The sequence below is a fragment of the Atta cephalotes genome (genome assembly GCF_000143395.1).
Source record: "Atta cephalotes unplaced genomic scaffold scaffold00054, whole genome shotgun sequence".
Classification (NCBI taxonomy): Eukaryota; Metazoa; Arthropoda; class Insecta; order Hymenoptera; family Formicidae; genus Atta; species Atta cephalotes.
Window position 1 is genome coordinate 834,929 of NW_012130118.1, and position 25,895 is coordinate 860,823.

At 35.2% G+C, this 25,895-nt stretch overlaps 1 protein-coding gene across 1 annotated transcript; it reads right to left on the reverse strand.

The window, feature by feature from the left end:
* Positions 1–1,772: 1,772 nt before the first annotated feature.
* LOC105623226 (serine/threonine-protein kinase PLK1-like) lies at positions 1,773–25,895 on the reverse strand. Its single transcript, XM_012204627.1, has 8 exons — positions 25,122–25,895; positions 7,300–7,404; positions 7,094–7,210; positions 4,849–5,063; positions 3,641–4,067; positions 2,808–3,268; positions 2,479–2,612; positions 1,773–2,119 (listed from the first exon to the last, which is right to left on the reverse strand). The coding sequence occupies exons 1-8, from the start codon at positions 25,893–25,895 to the stop codon at positions 1,773–1,775; spliced, it is 2,580 nt and encodes an 859-aa protein (XP_012060017.1).

The following is a 25,895-nucleotide window of genomic DNA, read 5'->3' on the forward strand; positions in this document are numbered from 1 at the left end:
GCGCGGCGAGATGTTGCCAGCCGATTTTAAGTACTTGATGATAAATTATGTGAAAAAAGATGTGTAGCATATTTTTCTACGTATTTACAAACATGTGTCATTATAACAAAAATAAATGTACGGAACTAAGAATCGTCAAAAAGATTTTTATTTTTCTTCCGAAATGCAAAACTTAATATTTATCTTTTTACTATTTAGACGTATTTTGATAAATTTTTATTTTTATTTTTGCAAACACGCGTTTATCACATGTCAGATTCATCCCTTCCAGCATTCCACGATCTAATATTTTAGTATCATAAGAGAGAATAATTTTTGAAACAAATTGAAAATAGTTAAAAAAATATTTCAAGAGAGCAGAAAAAAATATGCGCAAGAACATTCATAGATTTTTTTTGTGTATTAAACTAATATTCTCTTGAAATATTCAACATAAAAAAATCTTTAACTTTCCACACATAATTTAATTAGGCAACGCGGTGTCTTAACGAATCGCCAAGTGGAGCTCGAATTTCGACAACAGCATGCTTTCAGCAGAAAAAGAGTTTTCTTCACATGGAAAAATTCTTACTTCGAACGATACTATACTTTGCACGTCACGTGATCGCAAATATGTAATCAAACTATACATACTCGATTTACTCAATGAGTAACTAATCTACTGGATATCAATTACTTACTCAATATATAGGCACTGAACTAGGGAGATCTGCGCCGTGAAAAATAAATATACTAACAGCTACCTGTTTAACGGAGGTAGTAGCAATGCAGTTGACACTCTCCTAGTTGTGACCGCCTTACATTTTGTATAATGAAAAGTGTCACCGGATACATATTTCACAACTGGTTACGGCGTTTATATCACATTAAACTCGATAATTTCCATCGAATAATTTTCACACGAGAATGAGGGATCAGCGTAAAAATGCTGCTGTGCGTAAAAATAGTGCATAGATCTTTCAAAATTTTAAGTGTATTCCGCTCTCTCACTCTCTAAAACTTTTAGAGTAAATCTCACTCTTAAAGATTAAAAATTGAGTTCCTTTTCAAGATTGGCTCAATTTTTAATTTTTAGAAACTCTACTCCAAAAAGCTAACAGAACACATAATGCTTTCACGACATAATATTGATTTAAGAGGAACGATACAGCTATATCTACTTGGACTCACAAAACATCGTTATTGCGATGGCAGTTTGACCGATTACTTACTGATCTAACTAGTCTTCTCTAGTGAGAAAATTAACATTTCTTCAAAGAAGAAGACCTGCCAAGATGAGTCACGTGCTTAGAGGCGATTACTTCTGATTTTGTGAAAACAACGTGCAGATTTATAAATCAACGGAACCACTCGCATCGCACGGTCTTTCACAAGACACACCTTCTCGTGGACTTATACGCGTGACATTCTTATTTACGGCCTCCTCCCACCCCCGAGAAATGCTGTGCGTAACGGTATCTTGACGTACTTGCTTGGCCGTTATTTCCTTAACCCTTATCCTGAGAAAGAAAAAGGGATACAAAAACGGATATTTTTGTATCTCTCACCGTGGTAATTAAAATTCATAAAAATTTGACCATAGTAATTAATAATTATCTTTTTGTAGCTGAAGATCTTTATCACTGGCATTTAAATGTCATTTTATGGAAAAGAAAAAGTTGCTTGGGTAAGATCTAAAACAAGTATCTGAGAGATCTCGTTGCCAATTCGGTTGTCTGAGCGGTTCTTGAGGAAACCACAGCACGTGTCCCTCGAGAATCCGCCGGCGAGCATCAGGCGGTCGTATTATTGTCCAACTCGGCGAACTCGCGCGTCACCTTACAGACATAGTACAGACGTTCATAGAGGTCTGGGGTGCAACCGAGGTCACGGAGGTCGTTCAGCCAATAGGAGGATGCGTGTCGGCCGGTGTCGATGTAAGTGATCAGATAGCCCCTTCCTCCCGCGGATTCCTGCGACACTACCATCTTCGTGTGGTCCACGAAGAAGTTCACTTGCAGGAGTGGTACCGTTAACTCCATCACGATGGCCTTGTCCGTACGTAACCACCGTCTCATTCGTGGCACGCAAGCGTTTTTCGACTGCCTCGGCGGCGCGCGGTATTTTTTTAGCTCACCACCTAAATGGCACACATTAACGCGAAATTACATTATAACGTTTTTGCTTATTAATTTTAATAAAGGTCGCCATAATAGTGCAGTAAGCAAGAAATATTTGGAACATTTCAGTAATATTACAGTAACGTTACAATCTTATCGCAATGTTACTGAAACATTCCAAAATGTTATTTGCTTACTGAGTGGTACAAATAGGTCACATTCTCATGTTATGTTTCGCTTGGAAGACAAAAGTATATACAAGCTTCGTGAAGAGCAACAAGTTGCATTTCTTCCGTTTAAAAAAATGGAAATTTTGCTTGCATAATAAATTATAACATACACCGTATAAAAATAAGACACACAGTGTGATCACACTTACCTTCTGTCAAAAAGTCATCCATATATTCGGTAAAGTGACGAAGTAATTCGAGCTTCTTTTGCAGTGGTGCCGGCACATCTCTCTCTCGATGATATCGCGTCATCTCGTCGTCGGTGGTCATATATTCCACTCTTCTGTATTACAAATTTAATCAAATTAATTATTAGGTATGGGAAAAAGTTCGTGGCGTTTTTCCCGTTAGATGGCATTAAAAAAACGCCACGAACTTTTTCCAACACCTAATAATTAGTAAGAAATTACAATCTTATGAAAAAATTACATTATAAAAAATAACACATTATTTCTTATTAATTTCTCTTGATATTCACCTTCTATCATGAGTGTAACTGATCTTCGTGTTGTCGTTGAAAAGAACACCAACCGACCTATCGGAGAGTTGAAAGCCCAGCCCGTACTTGTTCGAATAATCGATCCATTTGGTGACGAAGAGAGGCACGATGTCCTCTACAGTTGGTGGATTACACGCGTTATTCCGCTTCATTTCCGGCACGCACGCTTCTAGTGCGCGATGCATCTGTACGCTTTGCGCCACAAGGCCGGTTTTCTTGTGATCTGGACATAGCACGCTGCTGAGCCGTTGCCGGAATCGCGGTAGTTTGGGTAACTTCCTGACGAGCCAGCTAGAGACCTTGGACTCCTTTTGCAAACTCTTCTGCGAGCGATTCAATAGATGTTGCTGGTGCTGCGACTGCTGTTGCGCCTGCTGAGTCGGAATCGTCTGTTGATAACGCAATGACGCGTCAGGATAAACGAGACTCTGTTGCCATATCTGAAATTTTATGAATTTTTTATGGATTTTAAATAATATTAAACAAAAATTTCTTTTTTAAATAAAGTATTTTTTTTATCTTTTTTTTTTTAGACTGTAATATGAATACAAATAAAAAACAAATGCTCTAAAAGATCAAGCTGGATCTATTATGCTTAAATAATTCGGTGTGAATTTATATACTACATGTTGTTCAATCCTGCAAATTGCTGAATCTAATTTTCAGTCTTGAAACGCACAATCCTAACAGAATTACTAGAGTAATAATATCAATGCTCAGGCATCATCAAAAGATTAATAATGACGGATTTCGTAAAGATCCGTCAGTTATATCGTCAAAAATTTTTCAAATTGAATTATCAAGTTAGTCACCTGTGCCTTAATTTCCGAATTTCTAGCGACCGTAGATACCGAGGATGGTGACGAGGGTGGCTCGATGATTGATGCCGGTGGCATTTGGTAGCAGCAAGTGTGAGGTAAAGATGCTGGCACGTATTCCTTGGTTAAATAGACGTGTTCCTTCACCCTCTCTAGACTCGGTCGTAATTCGGGATTAGATTGTAGCAACCACCTGATCAAGTCTTGGCCATTTCTGCTCGCGATACTGTCGTCGACCTCACGGTAATGGTTGTTGCAGATCCTGGCGTAAGTCTCCTTAAGTGTGGCTGTATCGAAGGGTGGTTGCCCTACCAACAGGGCATACAATATGCAGCCCAGCGCCCAAACATCCGCTTCGTAACTGTACGCTTGCTTGTACAGCACTTCCGGAGCGATGTAGTTTGGCGTGCCGCATATCGTCCTGTGGATACAAATTGGCTACATGCTACGACATTTTGTTGATGCCGCTAGTTGCTTGTGTTTAGACAAGCACGTCCAGGCGTAACAATCGTCTTAGAGTTCCGGAAAAGGGATCTCCGGTATTTGTTATGTTTTTGTCGAGGAGAGTCGTTAAAACACCGATATAAAAATAATTATAACAAAAAAGGGTTTGTGAGATGTCCAATTATTTTCAGTTAGATTCATCAATATCATGTGCTTTTTGCTTTCAATTTTTATAAAATATTGTTTGTAAATATTACTTTGTAATATAATTATAAGTTAAATAACAAAATAAATTAATATAATATATTATAGGACATAGTATATGTGTGATAACACAAACTACAACTTTGTGTTATCAAAAATAAATTAAGTGACAAACAATTATAATATAAAAATGGACCGATAAGAATATCGATAAGAAAACTGTTTTCGCTCGAAGCAAATCTTAATGCTCAAATATTTTGATGAATTTATATACATATTCAATTCTGCAAACCGCCAAAATCTTTTTCCGTCTTGAAACGCAATCATGAATAGAATTAGAGTAATAACATCATATATTAAATTTAATAATATTAATGCTAATAAGCATGTTATAATTATAAGAATATTAATATAATTTGATGTTAAAGAATGTTAAATTGCGAATAATTTATTGTGAAAATATTACCTGAAATATCGTAATTAATAACAAATAAAATTCTTCATGCAAAGAAAGAACATGTATTTCTTGAATTGCAAATTAAATTGAGCCTTACACTCGTCTACGCTGACCGTCAGGCCTGGTCGCTAGTCCGAAGTCGCCGATCTTGACGATCATCCGGTCCGATAGGAACATATTGCCGGGCTTCAGATCCCGGTGCACGACTTTCTGCGAGTGGATGTACGCGACGCCGGTCACCATTTGCTTCATGTAATAACGTGCTTCCGGTTCCGTGACTTTGCCACGGTACTTCAGCACGTGCATCAAGCTCTGGCAGAGAAGAAGAGGAGAAGATGGTATTTTTATATCCGGATAGCTTATTTCGCGTTTAATGACGTGCAGAAAGTCGCCTGACGGAAGAATGGCACGATAAAACGTAACGGGAACTATTATATAGATTTTTTATTTACTTTATACTCTTTACTTTTTCTCTGTACGTTTTCTTTATGCCTGCAATCTTATAATCTTTGAAGATGATACAATGAATAATAAACGTAATATTACAAAATTTATAATGAAATTTCAGGAAAGTAAATATATATTACACAGGAGATTGTGTAATGGCCACTTATAACTCTTTTAAAAAGAGAACAAACAAATGAGAAGAAAGAGTTTCCTGGCAGGAAGATAGTCATCTCGAACGTATGGAATGCAAGTGCATTTTTCGAAGAACATTTTGTAGTGTGTGTGCTTGTACCTCTCTTGTGGATCGCTTTATTTTGAAGGAATCGTTTTATCTGCGATTCAGTAGAAGCATTTCAGGAAAGCGCATTTGCATTTTTCATGTCAGTCACCATCATAAATTTGTTAAAATTGTGGTCGACGTTATTTCTTTAAAATACAAGCTTTCGACGAAATGAGATGACTTTATGAGGCTATTTTGCGAACACGACATGGAAACATGAACAAATTTTTCCCGTTAAATGTTATGAGATACGAAATATTCTTTTTTATAAGTTCTTCAAAACAGTTGTCAGTTTTCAGCGCGATTTTTCACGTTACTTTTACTAGACTTTTCACTATTACTTTTACTAGACTTACAATTACGTTTTCTAGACCTAATTTAAAAATAGTACAATAAATTTTTTTTTTAATGATGGTTTATCATCTGGATTAAAAGTTATTTTAATAAAAAATATTTTTTATTAAAGTAATTAGATATTTATTAAGTAATATTTTCTCAATTTATGCTCTAATAGAAATACGTATAAAAATACGTTAGAATAATGACAAAATTCTCAATTTTTTTATATAAGTACTTTAATATTCAAAATAACTTATATAAAGTTACATTGCGATGTAGAAATTAATTGTCCAGTTATCTAAATTTTAATTGATAGTAAATTGTAATAAAACTTTGCACAAATCATTTTAAATAAAGGACTTACTCAAAAATACTTTGATTTTTTAATTATAATTTTTTTAATTTTAATTTATTACAATAAAAATAATAACAAATAAAGTAAGTAAAATAATAGTAAAGTAAGTAAAATAGTTGTACAATAAAACAATAGAATATTAGTAACTACTACTTTACTATATATATATATATATATATATATATATATATATAGAGTTTGTTTGTACAAGTATTAAGTATGTGCTATATATGTCTATCGAATCTCCTTAAGGAATTTCTAATAGAGACTTTTAATCACTCAAATCGTCAATCAAGAGATGATCCTTTCGCGATCCAGCAGCGAACTAAGATGAAACTCGCGTTCGTGAAGGCGATTGAGCGAGAGAGCGAGGATAATCAAACGATTAGTGGATGCTTCGTCGCATCCTAACGGTACAAACAGGTCGGGCAGATCAGCCATGAAGAGTGCAAGTGCCGCTCTCTTTCCAGCGAGATGAAAATATACGCGGCTGTTGCTGATCAAGCGTTCGCAGACAGGTACGATGGATATCCATAATTGTTTCTCGAGTACGGCGTCCAGAATGACTTCGACACGTCGATTTAAGTCGGGCAGGTATTTCATGGAGCAATAGAAATAAACTAGAAAAACTTGGAAAACACTTTACGAAAGGGGAACGGTAAACAAAGATATTAAAAACGCCCAAGTACAGGACGAAGAACGCTAAAATAAAAGAACAGCACGCTTTATTGATGCTCCAGTTGTCAATATCTGTTGGCAGTTTAAATAATTTACGAGACAACGACCGAGTATTGGGTCGTCGAGTTTTCCCCGGCATAGATGTATTCTCGGTCATAAATGTGGAAAGAGTTGCGAAATTTTTCTCTCGTACGTGCGGTAGAAAACAATAAACTGGTAAGGCAAGTAGAAGATATACGATACCTTTCGTGGGCAGGCTTCTAGGAGCATGTACACGTTGAGATTGTCCTCGAAGTAATGATGCATCTGGACGACGTTCACGTGATTCAGCTCTTTGTGAATCATGATCTCACGCGCGATCTACGAATAGCATAAAAAAAAACATGTTATTCAGCGAAATAAATATAAATAAATATAATGCGCGCTTTTCACTGAACAAATATACGCACCTTCTGCATGTGGATCCTCTGCATTCGATTCTTCGGAATAATCTTACACGCGTACTGATTCCCATTACTGACATCGGTCATTAGGTAAACCCTCGCAAATCCACCCTAAAAAAAAGTGACATAAATCATTTATCAATTAAAGAAATAATCCTATTTTCGGTCTTAGTGTTTAATATTAGGTGTGGGAAAAAGTTCATGGCGTTTTTCCCATTAGATGACATTAAAAAAACGCCACGAACTTTTTCCAACACTTAATAATACTAAATGTAAATTTTTGCAAATATATTATTTCAGTTTTATAAACTGCATAATTGATACGGTTTATTGAATTTGAAACACAATTGCAAAATGAAGTAAGAAATTAATATCTCAAGTTAGATCAATCATCCATTTTAATGCTAATAAGTATCTTAAAAAGTTGTCTCAAAAACTTGTAAATAATTTTTGCGAAAAATATCTCAGCCAGGACCACTTATGATATGAATCAATTATAATCAACTCGCAATAAACGTTTGACTCTTGAAAGAATCAAAGCGATACAACGCGATCTTTATCAATATTATTTTTGTGACAACGTGATCCGTCTCTTTCGCGAAGAAGAATAACAGCCGCGTCCTTCTCTTCCCAGTCCTAGAATTCTCAAATTAGATTCCAAGAATTTCTCCTCGTTCATCTTCGATCATCCGTCGATGGTCTTAGTGAAAGGTTCTCTGCACGACCGCTTTCGTTCTTAAAGTAATCTTCTGAAATTATCGTTTATTGCCTCCGCGCAGTCGAAAGAATGAAAGAAGAAAGTGAAGGGAATTTCTTTTTACGAGATGCTATTCTTTGCGGCTTTTGACAATCACAGGAGCCTTCCGAATAGCATGATACGATGGAAAGTAAACGTGTGACGATAGAAGAAACGATGTATCCTCTTTTACTAAAGATAATGCCTCCAATTTTATAATGTTTTAAGTTACAAAATACATCATTGCGAATTAATATAAGGAACTAAGAAAAAGTGATGTCAATGATAATTCTTTACTTAGATTTTTTAATGAATAAGGGAGAAAGAAGTCAAAAGAGGACATGTATAGATAGAGGGAAGATATGGAGAGAAAAGGAAAGTAAAGTGAACTAAGGAGTAAATAAGTAAGATAAATATGTGATAATAATAATAGACGGTGATAAGACTGTGATATAGAGATAACGTATGTGTGTATGTATGTATTGAACGAGAGTATAACATTAGAAGTAAAAATAATTAAGAGGCAAGTGGATAAAGCGAAAAGAAATAAAATGAAATAAAGTAAAGAAGCGAAGTCAGGGTTAACGAGAAAAGTAGGAAAATAAAAAGATAAGCAAAAATTTTATAATAATATTTTATAATAATATATATGTGCGATAGTTTGCGGACGAAGTATGTATGAATGAGTTAAGAATTTATGTAAATCAAGTCCCTTTCTTGACTGTAAATATGCTGAAGTGTAATAAATTCTATTCTACTTAGATTCTTTAATAGCTCCTCTAAAACAGCGATTTAATGATAAAAACTGTTTTGTACAATGATCACAGATTTTCTATTTACTTAGAAATAAAACATTTTGTTTTACCGAAACAAAACATTACATAATAATAATAATAATAATATAGGTATATCTTTCTACGAAATGAAATTATGTTTAGTATTTTTGAACTTCCCTAGTTTAACAAAAGTATATAGATTTAAATCAATTAATTACTAAAATCTGAAAAAATGATTGTTGTCATGATTGGCATGGTATGGCGAAAAGTGCACGAATGACGAAATTAGTCTAATCATAACCTGCTTTATAAGTAGACGTCGAATTTTTGTTATGAGAAGACACGCTATCTCTGACAGCTTCAGGAAATGCTCTTCGCTCTACCATAATAGATAATTTTGTTGAAATTACTAAAAGAATACTTATTATTTTATAATGGCAATCAAATTTTATATTATTATTTTACAAAATGTAAATAACCAAATAAATTTGTACTGTTGAATAAAAAAATTTACAATATCATCTAACAAAAAAATATTATATTTCGCTATTTTAACAAAATAATTCAATGATAATCGGTACTTGTGAATAATCTCTTTTTTTTATTATTTCTATATCTTTTTTCTCGGTGTTAAGAGATATTAAGAGAAGCCGAAACTTTCTTCCCAGCAATAAAACATGTACAACCTTGTATATTTTTTCAGCCTAACCAACATCATTGAAGCATCATTGAAGTCTTTTAGAATACACTACGTGTAAGGGTGTAAACCTGGTTGCGACCAATAATGTCGGAAAATCGCGTCAATAAACTATTTACTATAACAACAAGTGTACACACACAGAAAAACGCTCGCGAAAAGAAAGAAGCTGAAAAAAGAAATATTAAAAAGTTCGTAAAGTTTTTGAAATTGCTTTAACATGGATATATATTTTAATAAATTTGGTACGAAGATAAATTTTTGCTCTCCCCCCTTAACTGAAATTCTACGTAGGTCTATGAGGTACGTTCACCTCTTCTCCCCACCGAGATCTTCCGACAAACAATGCGGCCACGAGAAAATCGTAAATTCGAAACCGATTCTGTTTTCCGAAATAGCTCGTCACTGGCGCGAGAACAAACGACGGGAAGTCTCCGATCGCAATTTAACGATCACTGGCGCGAGGGAAAGAGCGTGTATTTGGTGGGCCCATTGCCAGAATAACTCACGCAAAAATATCCCAAATGAATTACGAGAGTACGTAATACGTCTCAATGACGTATGACGTCACGCAATTGAATTATCGCAATCGTATTCCCGCATTCAGCTCCAAACTCTTTGATCCGATACTCGATCATTCACGTCAGCGACAACATTGCACATGCGATCCTCGTGTATTCAGATAAGACCTGGGATAAAAATGGGGCAAAGCTAAACGCATGACCTCGGTAATGCAGATTGTAGGTTGAGACCATAAGACGAGACTTTCGTGCCAGCCAACGCGACCCAGGTATCCCTCATTCTCTCGTCCTTGCCGTGTTTCGACGATAATCCCCGGTACACAACAAACATACGGTATATTAAGGGTTCGCCCCTCCGTACGTGTACGAAGCGGTTCGTTTATCTTTAAATATCGCCGGCAACAACTAAAAATACTACTTCCCCGCACGCGTGCACGCGCTTTTGTGCACGCACGATTAAATGGACTGTTGACAAAAACTCCCCGAGCCTTGTCCCCATTTTGCATTTCGCTCCTCGAAATCGGGACCGCACCACGCGTACGCATTCTTGTCGAAATTAGCGCAGCTCGGTAATCATTTCTCGACCATTTATATTTTTTCTTTGTCAAGTAATCGAGATCTTCTTCGCCGTTCCTACAATGCTGGAAAAACGTATTCGTCCTTTTTTACGTTACGAGAAATTGCACTCCATACTGTTAGATATCAAAGGAGCAATGATAATCCGATCTTTTGAGTTAACATTTATTATTTTTAACTTTGATGTGTATCAAAATGTAAATTAATCTATTTCTGTGATTAGTTTCGAAGTAAACATCGTCCATATTAATGTATACATTACATAGTAAATGATAAAGTAAATTTAAGCCAAATTTTCTTGATTTAAATTGTTTAACTCTACTGTTTTAGTTAAATAATATGTATTGAGCAGTAGCGAGAAAACTATAGAGATTATTAAAAGTAACTCAAATTGGGTATTATTATGAATTTAACGGGGAAATCCTTACAAAACAATTGCGTACAGTTTGCTTACATCACTTTTGTGCACAAATAAAAATTTTAGAAACAGAGTTACTTTTGCCTACATGTATTATTACCTACATGTATTATTGCCTACATATATTATTGCCTACAGCTCACAACCTTCCACGCGAAATGAGAGCCATCTCACACCAAAAAATAGATTAGGTTAGAGTTAGATTTTTTTGAAAAAATATTCCAAGCGGACACTGTCAACACTGACACCTCACTGTTTACATGACAGATTTTCTAAAAATATAAATTATTTTCTTACTTAATTTTAATTTCATATTTGTGCGCAAAAGTGCTTATAGGCAATTGAACTGTAGGCAATAATTTTTGTGTACAAATGAATTGTCGGCAAAAGTAATGTAGGCAAACGATATTGTAGGCAATCGATTTGTAGGCAAAAGCAATCATCTCGAATTTAACAGTGTAATAAGGAGAAACACACGCAACATATGGAGAAAAATGTAAATACGTATTAGAATTCTAAATTTTATGGAATTGACAGGTCTATATAGGTGCACCTTAAATAAAATTTACTTTATTTTTCTGATAAATAAGTGATCTTTTTCCATGTACGATCACTTGTATGATCTTCTTCTTTAGCCTTCCATTAGATATTCAGGGCATTCATGATTCATGAAATGAAATAATTAACCGACGATCGATTGATTTGACGAGTGTTGAATTTGATAGAGGAGTTGATTAACATATATATATATATATATATATATGAAGGTCATTTTCTCGATACGTTGAGGATTCAATTCGCGACACATCATTTCATGTGAAGAACAGCGATCCGTTTGTTTGATTTCCCCGACGCAACACGACGCGACGGTCAGCTTGTCGAGAGCTTCGTAGCGTCTCGTTGCATCTCGTGCGTTCGTTTAGCGTGTCTCGTTGACTGTCTCCGGTCTGAGGGTCCTCGGGGACGCCGAAATGAGCCCTCAAACCTTCCTTCTCGCGCGAACTCAGCGAACGTTTCTCTGAGATCTGTGAGCGCACCGACCGGTTTTCGCGCGGCATGCAGTGCGTCATCGATTCGATTCCAGAGAAATAATCCCATTCACGCGCCATTCACTACAGGCATAATGGTATTCGCTCGCGCGATTTCGAACGTGCACGAACAGATCTCACAATCTGCGTTCGTCGCGGCATTTCCTGTCCGAGTGCGAAGCCAGAGGACCACAAGATGATAATACTATTTGATAATAACGCGGTTACGCGAATCGCCGCGTTTTATTCGCGCGGGACATCGATTTGATTTCTCATCGTACAAAAAACAGAAAAATTGAGACTCGTCAATTGTATGGGACGCAAGTAGAAAAGAGAATGAATTGATTTATCTAGAATATTATAGGGATAAATAATAAGCACTGCATTAGTTGCACATATCTGCTCGTAAAAGGAGCGTCTAAATTTGGGAAAGCTCGCGCTGCGTCTCTTTCTTTTCCTCAAGTGTTTTTAACGAGGTCCTGACCTGACCTTTTGTTAATCTTTCCGGCTTATTAGGCGTAGCGATGACGGGCATCTCCTGCTTCGACGATCGATTCCTTTTATTCTTCTACCGAGAATATATGCATGGCGTCATATAATAGTCGCAAAGTGATCACTAGGGCGTAATGTTGCACGTTAAGTGGACTTTAAAGTCTGTTTTACCGATTCAATAGACACACTTTATGATTATTAGATACTTTACGATTTGTATTAGTGACACTGTTACGGTAATAATGCACACAACACACACACACACACATACACACACACACACACACACACACATACATAATATATAAATTTTTTATAACTAACTAAGCTACTTTCTTATTAGGTATTTAAACTTAGACTTTCTAAAAATTCAACATTGTTCATGTAATTCCTAATCAATCCAAACTGATATTATTTTACATATACAAAATATAACATTTGCATAAAGCAAATATTGTTACAAGTTGTCGATAACAAAACTGCAATTTTTTAACTTCCTTTGTTTTTGGCATAAAATCGATCAGTTTGGATTATTTATACTTTGATTGTATGAAAAGTAAATTTATAGATCTTTAAAGGCATTAATCAGAAAAATATATTTGTTTGAAAAATAATTGGTAAAGCAGACATTAGGATCTCTAAACTATTCTATTTGGGTGGTCCAATATATTTCTTCAACGGATTAATAGCAAGAAAAGGAGGTTAGTTTTTTGTCTAGCTTAAGCAAAGGCACGTGAACCGCCTCGACGAGTTTTCAACACGCCTACATTGTTCAAACAGCATTAATTCGACGTGACAATTCGCGACGATAACAGCTCCGTTAACCCTAGTTAAGAGTTAAGTAACACTAAGACACTTTTGGAGTTACATCAGAAATATTTTGATCCTAGAAAATGTAGGAGTTAATTTGCGAGTTACACATGATATGTTTTTTCCTGCTTTCGTTACTTCGCGTAACAAAGACAGATTTGTAAACCGAAGGTTCCTCGTCTCAAGTCTTTCACCTGATACACATTATAATATGGAAAATTGATCAAGAACTATTTAAACTCAATTTTAATCATTTGCGATATTTTATACGTCCTCCCTCTCAATGTCTTTTATTATAAATACTACTATCCTTATTATAAATAATATAATACTATTATAATATACTATTTGATATATTATAATATACCATAATAATATTATTTATAATAAGAATAATAGTATTTATAATAAAAAATAATGAGAGGAAGGAGACGTCTAAAATACATGGCTAAATTTGAGTTTAAAGTATTAAAGTAGTATATAAAGTAAATGCTATAAGTAATAGTAATATTTAAAGTTTGACTTCACTTTAAATCCGGACAAATGTAGACTTTATTAGATAGAAGTATTTATAATAAAGTGGATATTTTTATCCGGATGGATTTAATATGAAGTCAAACTGTATATAAAATTAAATAAATATAAAGAATCAAATTTTAAATCGCTGTAACGAGAAATCGTGAAAGAAATGGAAATGCACTATATAAGAACACTAAATCGATCAAACGAAATTTAACCCATGAGACAATCCCTCGTAATAATATTACCAAATTGAAATATTCCTAATGGAGAGCAAGCATAGTAAACAAAAATAACAAAGTTGTCCAATTACTACTAGAGCGCTATGAATAAAATATATATCCTCCTTTTTAACACATATGGGTTACTCGGATTATCGATTAAATAGCAAGTTTGTAGAATGCGGAGGAGGAAGAAAGCGTATAAAATGACAAACCTTTCGGCATTTAACATGGGTCTTTAGAAACGCACGCGCATAAAAAGGTAGATGAAACTGAAAGAAGAAAAACCGTTCTGCACCACCTGCAAGATCTCGATGCTTTGTGAGGAGTACATTATTCAACGTACGTAGATAGAAAAATCTACCTGCAACCTACAGAGATTTCCAAGGCACACGTGGATGACGGGATCTATGCATTCTATAAATTCTCTCGCTAAATCGAGAACCCTGAAGAAGTCTTCTTGTTCAGGGTTACTCCATATTGACCGTCGTAAATTTCAAAAGCCAAAGGTCGGAAAAATAAAACGCGCGAAGATAGTTTTAGATCCCAGCTGATCCCTCCGGGATTTGTCACCTTTTTCATTCGCCACGCGACATTCAAATGATTTGTATAAACAGCCGTTCTTTGTATTTGTATGCGGAAAGAACGATTTTCTTGAAATAAAAATTTAGCTAGATATATAGATCTGAAAATAATTTTGTTTGTTGACTATCAAATTATGTAAGATGCTCAAACTGGAATGGTTGCAAGAATGAAAAATTTTCTATAGTATTATTCTCAACGTTTAAGCGTTCTATATAATTATTTTGATAATTTAAAATTATTTTCAAATCTAAGGAGTTAAATTTCGAAATATTTCAATATTTGAAGAGAATGAATTTGCTATGAACGCTAATTCTATTTGACAAATTCCATTTGCAAATATAGGATTGCAAATTATTATTATTTGCAGGTACAATAAATATTTATTCTTTTTTGTACTTGCTACAAAAATTACTTGCAACAAATGCAAAATATTCGTTAAATATGCAAACTCGTTTTCTGTAAACAGCAAACGAATTCAATTTGCAATCTTTTTGCGTTCAAATAACACACAATTTTATTATTTATCAACACTAAAAATATGTAAAACGATTTGTACTTAATTGTATCAGTGTTGCATTAGTTTTCCCAGGAGAAAACACTATTAGTTAATACTATATTCAAACAAATATTTATTGAAATTTAGTATATATATTTTTCCTTCAGTGTGATTATATAATATTTTTTTCGCACAACTCGTATTCGCTATTTGTATAAAGAATTCAGCGCGAGAATGTGTGATCGCATAAACCGATAAACTCGTCCGAGAGTAAAATTGATTTAGTTTTCACTGGCGCCACAAAAAGATCATCAAACACATACGGACCGTTTCGGTAGACTTTACGTGTCTTCCTGGAAACACTCTGTTTATATCTTCTACCAGTAGTAACGCGTGCAGTAAGATATCACTTGCTTAATTACCGGTCAGATATTGGCGTCAGTTGTTGCGTTTCGCAACTCGGAATCAGGCCTTTTTTTTTCTTGGAGATAATTACTACGCAAATGACATACCTCATATGTTTAAAAGGCCAATGCTTTATCAGTCTGTCTTTTTTCCTCCATTGTACATCATATAAATAAGTAACGTTCAAATTGAAGAGAAACACAAGTTCGTGCATTAGTGTTGTCAGCTTCGAAGCCGTTGCAGAGATTCACATTACGATGACGCTCCTCTCTTACGTCCTCGCAAGTGGAATTAGCCGTTCACTTAAGCTGCGCAATTAAGTGCAACGGATGCAGCGCGACATAAATAAAGAGTGGCAAATGCATGCGAGATCAGTTTATCGATAGACATTTTTATCGCAAAGGATAGCTCTTGCGTATATATATATATTATTTTTTTTTTATTTTTTCGAATTTTTATAAACCTTTAATTTATACTTTTGATATAATAAATTAATTCTACAAAGTAAGACTCAAATGAATTAAATAAAATATATAATGTTAATGTCAATAAATTGATTGAATTTTAAGTATGATCAATATGGTATCAATTAAAAATAATGATCATAATAATAATCGTAATTACAACAATAATCGTAAATCATTTCGACTTCTCTTTTTAAGTAATTTTCAATATATTATCAAATTTAAATTTTTGATATAAATTTTATCCTAACTGGTGCAGTTTATCGCAATTTCAATTTAAATGATGACTATTATATTTAATATTGATTAATTAACATTACATTGATTATACTTAGAATTCAATAAATTCATATATACACATGTACATCTATTGTCGACTCTTTATTGATATTAATATTATACAGTTGCACAATAAAGCATATTAAGCAAAAAAATGCAGTTGCTTTTGGAACGAAAGTTTAATATGACCAATATGACTGACTTATTTCCGATGAAATAGTGAAAATTGCTGTTTTTGCCGTTAGTTGCCGCAATATGTGGTAGCTGATGATGAAATCGCGTGGATAATCGTGTGTTATACTTTGTACCAGCGAACGATCTCGCGAAGCTAAAAAAGCAAGACGATCCAGAATGAGAAAAGCCGAGGCGAAGAGAAAAAGAGTGAAAGAGATGAAAGAGGAAGAGGTCCATCCGTTGAGTTCATTCTCGCGGTTGCACTGACACGCAACCACGAGCCAATCAGTGAAAGGCAGATGAGATGTCATTGACTTGTGTGTATATGTGCGCGAAGGGCGCGCAGTGCTTGCCTATTAGAAACACGCGTAATGCGTCACAATGCGTGTGCTTCGGAAGCCAAACGCGTAGATGAGCGACGGTGCGCACTGTAATTCGTCACGACGCTCTGTGGAAAAACTGTAACTTCGCGCACCCCTTCTGTCGCATTCTCTTCACGGTTCACGGATTTCACCAAGCGAATAAAATCGTCATTTCGTTATTTCTCACGATTTGCGCTGGAATGGAACGATCGTCTCCGCGACAGAATTACTCTACGTTGGAAATATCGGCGAACTTTGATCGTGATATAAGAAGACTTTGATGATTCTGTTCTCTACAGAGAACAATTTCTGATTGAACGAACCAGAAGATTATGATCATATGAATCAGAATTCTGATTGTCTCAACTAAAATTATTATAGATTTTACCAGAAAATCCTGATTTGTCCATTTTCTAGCTAATTCCAATTGATACTTACAACAATATTCTTTATTTTAGTATAAGATTTTATTTTACTCGTTATTTTAGTCGTTTTTGAAACAAGATGAAAATTTCAAAAGTGAGCGAATTTATCATAATATTTATATTTAATTTCATTCTCGAATATGGGAAATTCAAGTAGCTGAACCCCAGCTGAAGTGATATTTTTCGCAATAAAATTATTAGCAATTTTTAAAATTTTTATTAACCCGAATTTATTAATATTCTTATAAAAATATTAATTAAGGCTGCAATATTAATTAAGGCTCTTATAAGAATATTTTTATAAAATGCTAATTAGCATATCGTTTTAGGACACAATTTGTCCCTTTACCATATATAAAAAGATGAAAATTACTCTTCTATTACATTGGAAGCTCTAACGGATTCATGGGGGGGGAGGGAGGGGGGGGGCTAAGAGATTACGCCTCCTCCATTGGAGGAAGTATCCTTTTTTAAATATTTTAAAAATATTTATACGAAACATTATATATATTTCTGAAACGTTAATCACAATATTAATTCCAAAAATATTTTTTAATTTAAGAAACTCCTATAGATGTAAAAATATACACAAATTCTGCATTATATTATTTTTTTGTGTTAATATAATTTTAAATAAAATGTTTTATGAATTATACATTTAAATAATACTTTTAAATGTAAGGCCAATAATAATTTAAATATTCTTTTCATATTTGACTTGAAAAAAATTTTTCGAAAAAATTTTTGGCGCTAGCGACGCGCTAATGGCCCCTTTCTTGATCAATAAATTCAATAAATTTCTAAATTCGATAATTATGAGGATCGAAAATTTAGTTTTTAATTTTAGTCTTTAATTTTCCACGCTTCGAAGAATTGATAAATACCAGTTATACAAGATTTTCTCGATACAATGTTCGTCGCTATCATGCACTTAGGATCGAAACCGGACGTGTAAGTTCTTCATTGCTCGCGGGCTAACATTGTTCATGAGAAACGAGAAACAAATCGTGGATGAGTGAGCGTACAGGAGAAGCTAGAAAGAGAACAGAGAAGTATCTGTAGTGTAAGTAGCAGCGGTGTAGATAAACTCCCGCGTTAGCGCTTCGTCTCTAAACTACAGGACGAAGGAAGGAGGTAACCGGTCGTGAATGACCGAAGCACCAACGTTACACAATAAAAAACGTTCGCATCTCCAATACATTTGAAAGAAATCGCGTACGACTCGTCTGTCCACGTAAAACGCCTATCTGATGTATTTGAACGAAGCGACTAATAGACCATTACTAGCGTGTCAATAGTACCGTTTTTAACCGTTACATCTCATCTATTTGTGATTTATAGCAAACACGTAATTAGCTACCTCTCAGTAAATTTATTTTTAATTCTATAACAGAAATAATAAAATGAAAAATATTACTTCTTCGCCGGCAACATGCGAATTTTATCTCTCCCGTCAGCTCTTCCGGGGATAAGCATCTTATATAAGCATCCGATAAGAATATTCTTATAAAATGATTATGTTATCTATATTATTAAATTGCTTGTCAATTGAATATGTCATATTATTACTGTATTATTATTCTTTTCATGATTAAGAAAAAAATTTTTTTCTTTGAGAAAAAAATGTAGACAATTTTAATAAATATTCAACGCTGCCAACTAAATTTACTTACATTTACTTACAGTGAATAAATATTTATTCAATAAAAAAAATGTATTAAATTAAATTAATGGTTCTAATCAAATAAACATATCTTTATATTTAATAAATATTTTGTTGATAGTATTCAACTATACCAAACAAGTTTTTATCATTATAGAAATGAGATTATATTTACTTATTCTTTTACAAATTTAAATTTATCTACTTAAATTCACAATCAAAATATCGACAAGGCTTTTAAAGATTCCAGTTGCTGGCGAAGAGTTAACAAAAAGATATTGTAAAAGATATATGTAATATATTGTGACTAATAATAACAGAAGATCATTGATTGAGAACAAAGTTTCATTTGGAGTTACTGATATGGTTTTTGCGGCGACTGGATCGAGAACTACCTGCGCGCGCCTCCGCACAACTCAAAGTGCAAACGTAGAAACGCAGCAACCGGTTGCGAATAATCGAGATAACGTCGAAGCGGGGGTCTCGGTGGAATACGGAAATATCAGAGGTGAGTTTTGATAAAGTAGTCAGCCGCGGCGTGCATAACGGAAAGCCCGATTTCTAACACAAGATACGATGTGCGCGGGGTAACGCCCGAATGACCGGGTGCGAATAATCGGGATGACGAAACGACGACCGGTTTTCTCGAGAGCAAGAGGATACACACGGTTTGAGACTGCATCCTCTGAAATTATCCGCCGGCGGTGGAGGCCTCGTGCTCGCACAAGCCGCTAGCCTTTCGTGGATCGAGATCGATCTCCTCATCGCGTGGACGTAAAATATTTCTTCTTACCGATCGATAACAACCGACTTGTTTTCGGGGCTACAACTTAACATTACCGAGTTGACATCTGCTGAAGTAATCTTGAACGTTGTTGAAGTCGGATAAGGCCGTAAAAAAAAAATGCGAAATATTTTTTAAATACAAATCTTCGATCGGTAACGCGATCGGTCTGTTTGAGTTGCAATTGAGATCATCCAAATGACATGCTCCGAAATGATGTTGATGCCGCACAAGACGTAGCCTTTTGTGAACCGATCGATCGTCGCGAAATATTTCCCTTACATACCGTTTGCGAATAGCATAACGATTCGTTTGATTTGTGGCGCAAGCTCGCATCTCGCGGAATGATCTTTCAATGGCGGAGGAATACGTTCATGGAAAGAACGTTTTACTTAAGTATCTAATAGCGAATTTGATTGGATGCACTCAATGTTCACTGGTGCATATAAAACTATCGCACGTACACAAATTGATGTGTAAAGATGTGTGTTCAATATAGAAACAAGTTAAACTGTGAAATCTTAGATACATTTTATTGTGTTGTTAAGTAAAATATGTATTATAATTCGAAATACTTATATTAGGTATGGAAAAAAGTTCGTGGCGTTTTTCCCGTTAGATGGCATTAAAAAAACGCCACGAACTTTTTCCCATACCTAATATTTTACTTTTACACTCAGATTAAATCAGTATATAAAGATTTTAATACGTCCTAGAGTGGACACTAAAAATTTAACTAAATATATCTAAATTTTATTCGATTATCAAAATAATTATGTATTTTCGTAATTTTTATTCTGTCAAGTGAAATTACATTCCAAAAAATTTAGACACAGTTTCCTACATAATTATTTTTATGATCTAACAAAATTATTTTTCTATAATTAAACAAAAGAAATTCTTAGTTAAAGTGGATCTAATTCTGCAAACTGCCCGCTGAAGTCTTTTTCATTCTTGAAACATAATCATGAGCAAAAAAGAAACTAGAGTAATAATATCATTTGAAGAATATTCTGATGTTAGTGAGAATCTTAAATATAAGAATTTATTGAAAAAAATATTGTTTCAAAAAAATTATTTTTAAATTTGTATTTAGCTAAATTTTTAGATACTTCAATAAAATCATTCTTTCACTATTTATTATGAAACTGGTGAGAAGATGTTTCTTTCTTTCCATCGAATTGACTGTGGATCGATGGCAAGTCGCGTGAACGCGCGATATTTCCTGCACAAACGGCAAACCGATAGCGGGTCGATCCGCATCGATGCGTTGCCGATAGGCTTGGCGTTTTCCGCGTCCGCGTAAAACGAAGTGCCGTGAAGATCGGGAATCCGCGATTAACGGAGATTGAACGAGATCGTTTCGAGCACGGATAAAGTTCGAGAAGCAACAAGATCGATGTAACGAGTCCGCCTCGGGGTGTGTCCTGGGTGTGTTGGCCGAATGAAGTTTACTCGGTGTAATGATAATCAGATAACTTGGACTTCCTGCTTCGGGCAATGCGAAATAGGTACAGGACCTACTTCGTTTATGCCGTCGTTTATGCCCGACAATACGACGACATCTTTTTTGATTAGAGATTCGAATAAGAAAAATATACTAACAATAAGTTTTAATAAATATTTATTTGAAGAGAGAGAATCATTAATTTGATTTAACTGTCATTTTTTTATTTAGATAGTAAATAAATATTTATTATCTAAATAAAAAGATGAATTGAAGGTTTTTGTACCAAATATATGTTTCCATTTAATTTCCATTGAATGAATAGTGTTCAGCTAGTATTATTAAAATATTTATTATATAATTTAGTACATTTTTCCTTAGTATATGAATAAAGAATAACTGTGACATTTCAAGATGTTGAAAAGAAAATATAGATACAGGAAACACACATCGACAAAGTTCAGATAACATAATAAATAAGCTGTTATAATAAATCCACTGGCATACATTACGCGATCGGATTGTAAACTAGAATAAACCGTCTTATGAATAAGAAATGAATTCAGTGAATAATAAATTTCGATAATATATTTCGGTGACCTTAGAAATCATACGTAATAGTGATATAACGAAAAAGTTTTCTATGAGTATCTACTTGTTTATTACCATAATTGAAATTATGTTCACTTAAAAAAAACTGACGAAATCATTTGTCAAAACAGAAAGTAATTAACAGAAAGAATTAACAGAAAATAATTAATTACAGATTTTAATACGTTCTACTACGGATATGTAATTGCATATCGAAACATCATTAATGAATGATGCGATAAATTAATGTAACCATTTTCTCTCTGTAACTATTAATTCATAATTGCTGCAATTATCTCTAACAATCATTAACAATTTCCGATATTCTCTATATAATAAAAATTATATATTAGCTAACAATGATACTTGTTTCACATTGTTGTCAGCAATTCGAAATCGATAGTGATATGTTATATTTTCAGAAAAAACTTTGCACTATATAAAAAAAGGATGTAAAATTATATAAATAATTATATAAATAAGTATATAAAAATTATACAATTTATAATAAAAATATAAAAATTTATATGTTTTTACAAAAATGAGACCTTTAATTGTGCAAATATATATCTTCATATTAAACAGAAAATTACAATAACAGTATATTTTATTTGTTTCTATATAAATGTATATATATTTTTATGATATTGTATAACATAATGGTAATCATATATATATTATTATTTGCATTTTTATGTTCGTGTATATAACAATAATATAATTAAAAAAAATTATACATAATTCGTTGATGAATTAATACTTAAATTCCTATAAAATTAACTCCATTGATAAATTTATTTTTACAAACCGTTTAATTACCGTAAAGAAGAATAATTTTATTTGTAAATTGTGACTTTACTTTAAGTGTGTGTGTAACCGTACACTTTATTTAATGGTATATAAGTTCCAAAATTATATATTTTAATTGTTGTAATTTTGCATGTAATTTTTTTTATAGTGTGCAATTAGAATACTCGACCTTGACGAAGTCGTTGATCTTGGACTACCGTCGATGTATTATGCATGATGTAAAGTCAATGACTTGACCGAACGCATCTCTTTGGGAGAAAAGAATCGTTGTCGATAAGCCAGTGAGACTTTAAATGTCTCGTTTTTATATGCCAGCCACGTACAAACTGTGCTACACGCTACATGCGATCCTTAAACCGTAGCTTCGTTTCGTGCGCGAGTTCCACAGTTGCATCACGATGCGTCAAGAAGAGAAGAGAAAAAGAAAGAGAACCAGAATCACTCTCTTCGAAAATTTTACAATTCTCGTGGAATTTGCATCTCGCAAATCCCGGTAAAACGTTTTATCTCGATAAACACGAGGCGAGTTTAAAATGTTCCGATATTAATATCCTGTTTGTGTAGAATAATCTCGGACGAAAGCGGCGAATTTTGATGTACCTTCGAAAGTTTATGGTCTAATCTAAGCGTTCGAGATAATTTGGGGCCCAGAGAGAAAGTCTCTTTGTTGAATCATCGCTCTTCGCCGAAGTCGTCACCGACATCGCCGGTATTTCTCCCTTAGAATTCCCGGTATGCGAAAACGAGCCCGTTTTGTGACTCACCGCCTACGCTCTATTTCTACGTAGCTGCACCCACGTAATATTTTCATGTAATGAAAAATATTAATTCTGAGAGTCGCGATCCCAAGCAAGTTTCCGCGGTCGATGATTCGACCCGACCATATGAATCTCGCGACTCATCACGCATTAATTCGGTCATGCATTATTTACTTGAGGAAATTATTCGCAGGTTGATTGTGCGAAAATTAAATCGCTCGAGTGAATTCCTGCCTTTACGTGCGATCGCGCGGTCGCGGTTGGAAGCGGTTTAATCTCGCGGATTTTGCATAACGATGATTTATATCGTCATTATGAAGAACGCGCGCTGTGAAGAATGCACGCCGTGAAGAACGCGTGCGACTTTGCTATAAAAAATTATAGAATATAATAGCAAAGGTGAATTACACTAGTTTGCAATAAAAAATTATTTCAAATCTTCGGACTAGATGTTTCTTGTAGATTTTTAAATACTGAAAACGATGCCGTAAGCTAAAAAATTCCAGCACGTCTAATTTCCAAAATAATTAGTGTCCAAAAATGGCTTTTTTATGATATTTTTTGTAAAGGTTAACTTTATCTTAAAATTATGAACGACAATTATAAAATCACAAACATATTGTTCATCCCTTATAAAATATTTTCTTTTATTTCGATATAAAAATTATAAGTATGACTTCATTGTCATAAGCAAAAAATTTACTATCTTAGAAAAACTGTATATTTGAATCCTTCATAACATGATTAAAAAGTAAGATATTGAAATAAACATAACCTTTTTTACAAAAAAAATGTTAAATATAGCAAAAAAGCAATTTTTGACAAACTAAATCTCAATTATACTTCGGAAACCTAACGTTCTAAAATTTAACTTGTAACATTATTTTCAGCATTGAAAAATCCATAAGAAACACCTTATCTAATTTAAAGTAATTAAGAAAAACAATTTTTTGTAAATTAGTGTTATCGAGGGAAAAAAATGGGAATAATTACTGCCGGATAATCACGTCCGCACCTTGCATTTCCGATCAATTCGACGTGACACGACAATCATTGGTTTCTCCTTCCCTTCACACGCTCGTCTCTCTCCGGTGAATGGTAATCACGTAATCAGCCGCAGCAAGCGTCGTTTTGCAGCGGCGAAACAATAAGGATTACACGGCGCGGCCAATCGCGCTGACTGATTTATTGTCGGGTGACAGGTTTTGAAGAGGATCATAAACGACGAGCCTATGTATTGCGTTGGCAATACACAGAACGGTATCAAACGCCAGAGAAGGTCGACCACGACCAGCTCTAAACGAGCTGTAACCCCGCAATTCCCACGTACTCGTCGTGGGATGCCATTCCTCGCCGCGCGAAAAACGGGACCTCGACAATGCGATCGGCGCGCAACACGAGCCAACGACAGGTGCGACAGGTCACTCGTTAGTCGTTGCCGAGTGGCGTGGGGGAAGTTATAAATACTCGTTACTCAAATCTCTACAATTGTCAGTAGGAAATGTTAAACTAAAGCCTAATCCAGCTTTGCGCTCTTTGATTTCTGCTTCTCGCTTTTGTACCATTTTTTATCTCCTGCCTTTTTGCCTCTCATCCTTTTTACCTTCTTCCTTTCCTGTCGCCCGAGATAAAAATTGACGAACTTGGGAAGAGGCAAGAAACAGGTGAAAAAAAAATTATTATCGATGAAATGGTCGCAAAGAAGGAAAAAGCACGAAATAAAAAGTGTGAAGCAAGAAATATATTGCAGATCAGACTTAAACGAGATCCGAGGAAATCTCGCGTGTATACCTTTCCCAAAAACTGTCCTTTGTAGTAGGCGTTCCCCTGCACGGGATCGACAACGTAGTCGCTTTCCTGCTCGCCGGAGTTGTTCCAGGAAGAGGACATAGAGGGGCCTGGTGCCTTGACGACGCTAGTCGTTCTCGCCAACGAGACCGGCACGTTGCCGAAGCGGCCGCCGTTCGTCGTCGAGGTGATGTTGCTACCCGTGGTGGTGGCCACGTTGCTGGCCGACGTGGAGACGTCCTGGGCCAGATTGTTGTCGGTCCTGGAGGTCGACGGTTGCGCCGAGGAAGTCGCGTAAATGAGTGTGGAGGTCGGCGTTGCGGTCCGTGCCTCCTCCTCGTTCCGGAACATCGCCGAGCCGCCACCGCCGATGTCCTTGAGGAGATCCGAGGGGACGGTAGGGTAGATGACCTGCCTCGAAGACAGCTCTACCTCCGAGGGTAAAGACGTGCCGTGCCTGCGGCTTCTTCGACGCACAAGGCTTTGCAGAGAGGCGGAGCCCTTGGAAAAGCCTTGACGCGACCGGCCGTCTGGCACCGACCTGGTGCTGCCAGTCCCAGCGGAATCGATCCTCCGCTTCGAACATTCCGGTTCCGAGACGGTGCGGATGGTCTCGTCGAACTCCTCGCGGTATCTTGCGACGTGGCAGCTGGTCGCCGCCACCTCGGCGGAGCGCAACTCGGTCCCGCACATCGTCTCCGACAATAGACCGCGACTGTTTGTCGTCACATCGCGCGGTATGGCGCCCTGCACGTCGATTATACTCGGCGGTAACAT

What these genes read in the sequence shown, in the direction of transcription:
- LOC105623226 (XM_012204627.1), bottom strand. Translation starts at nt 25,895, where the DNA reads ATGTTACCGCCGAGTATAATCGACGTGCAGGGCGCCATACCGCGCGAT. An exon ending in AAGGACAGTTTTTGGGAAAG is followed by an intron (nt 7,405 to 25,121) that starts GTATACACGCGA and finishes ACTTTTTTTTAG; the next exon opens with GGTGGATTTGCGAGGGTTTA. An exon ending in AGTTACACTCATGATAGAAG is followed by an intron (nt 2,613 to 2,807) that starts GTGAATATCAAG and finishes TTTGTAATACAG; the next exon opens with AAGAGTGGAATATATGACCA.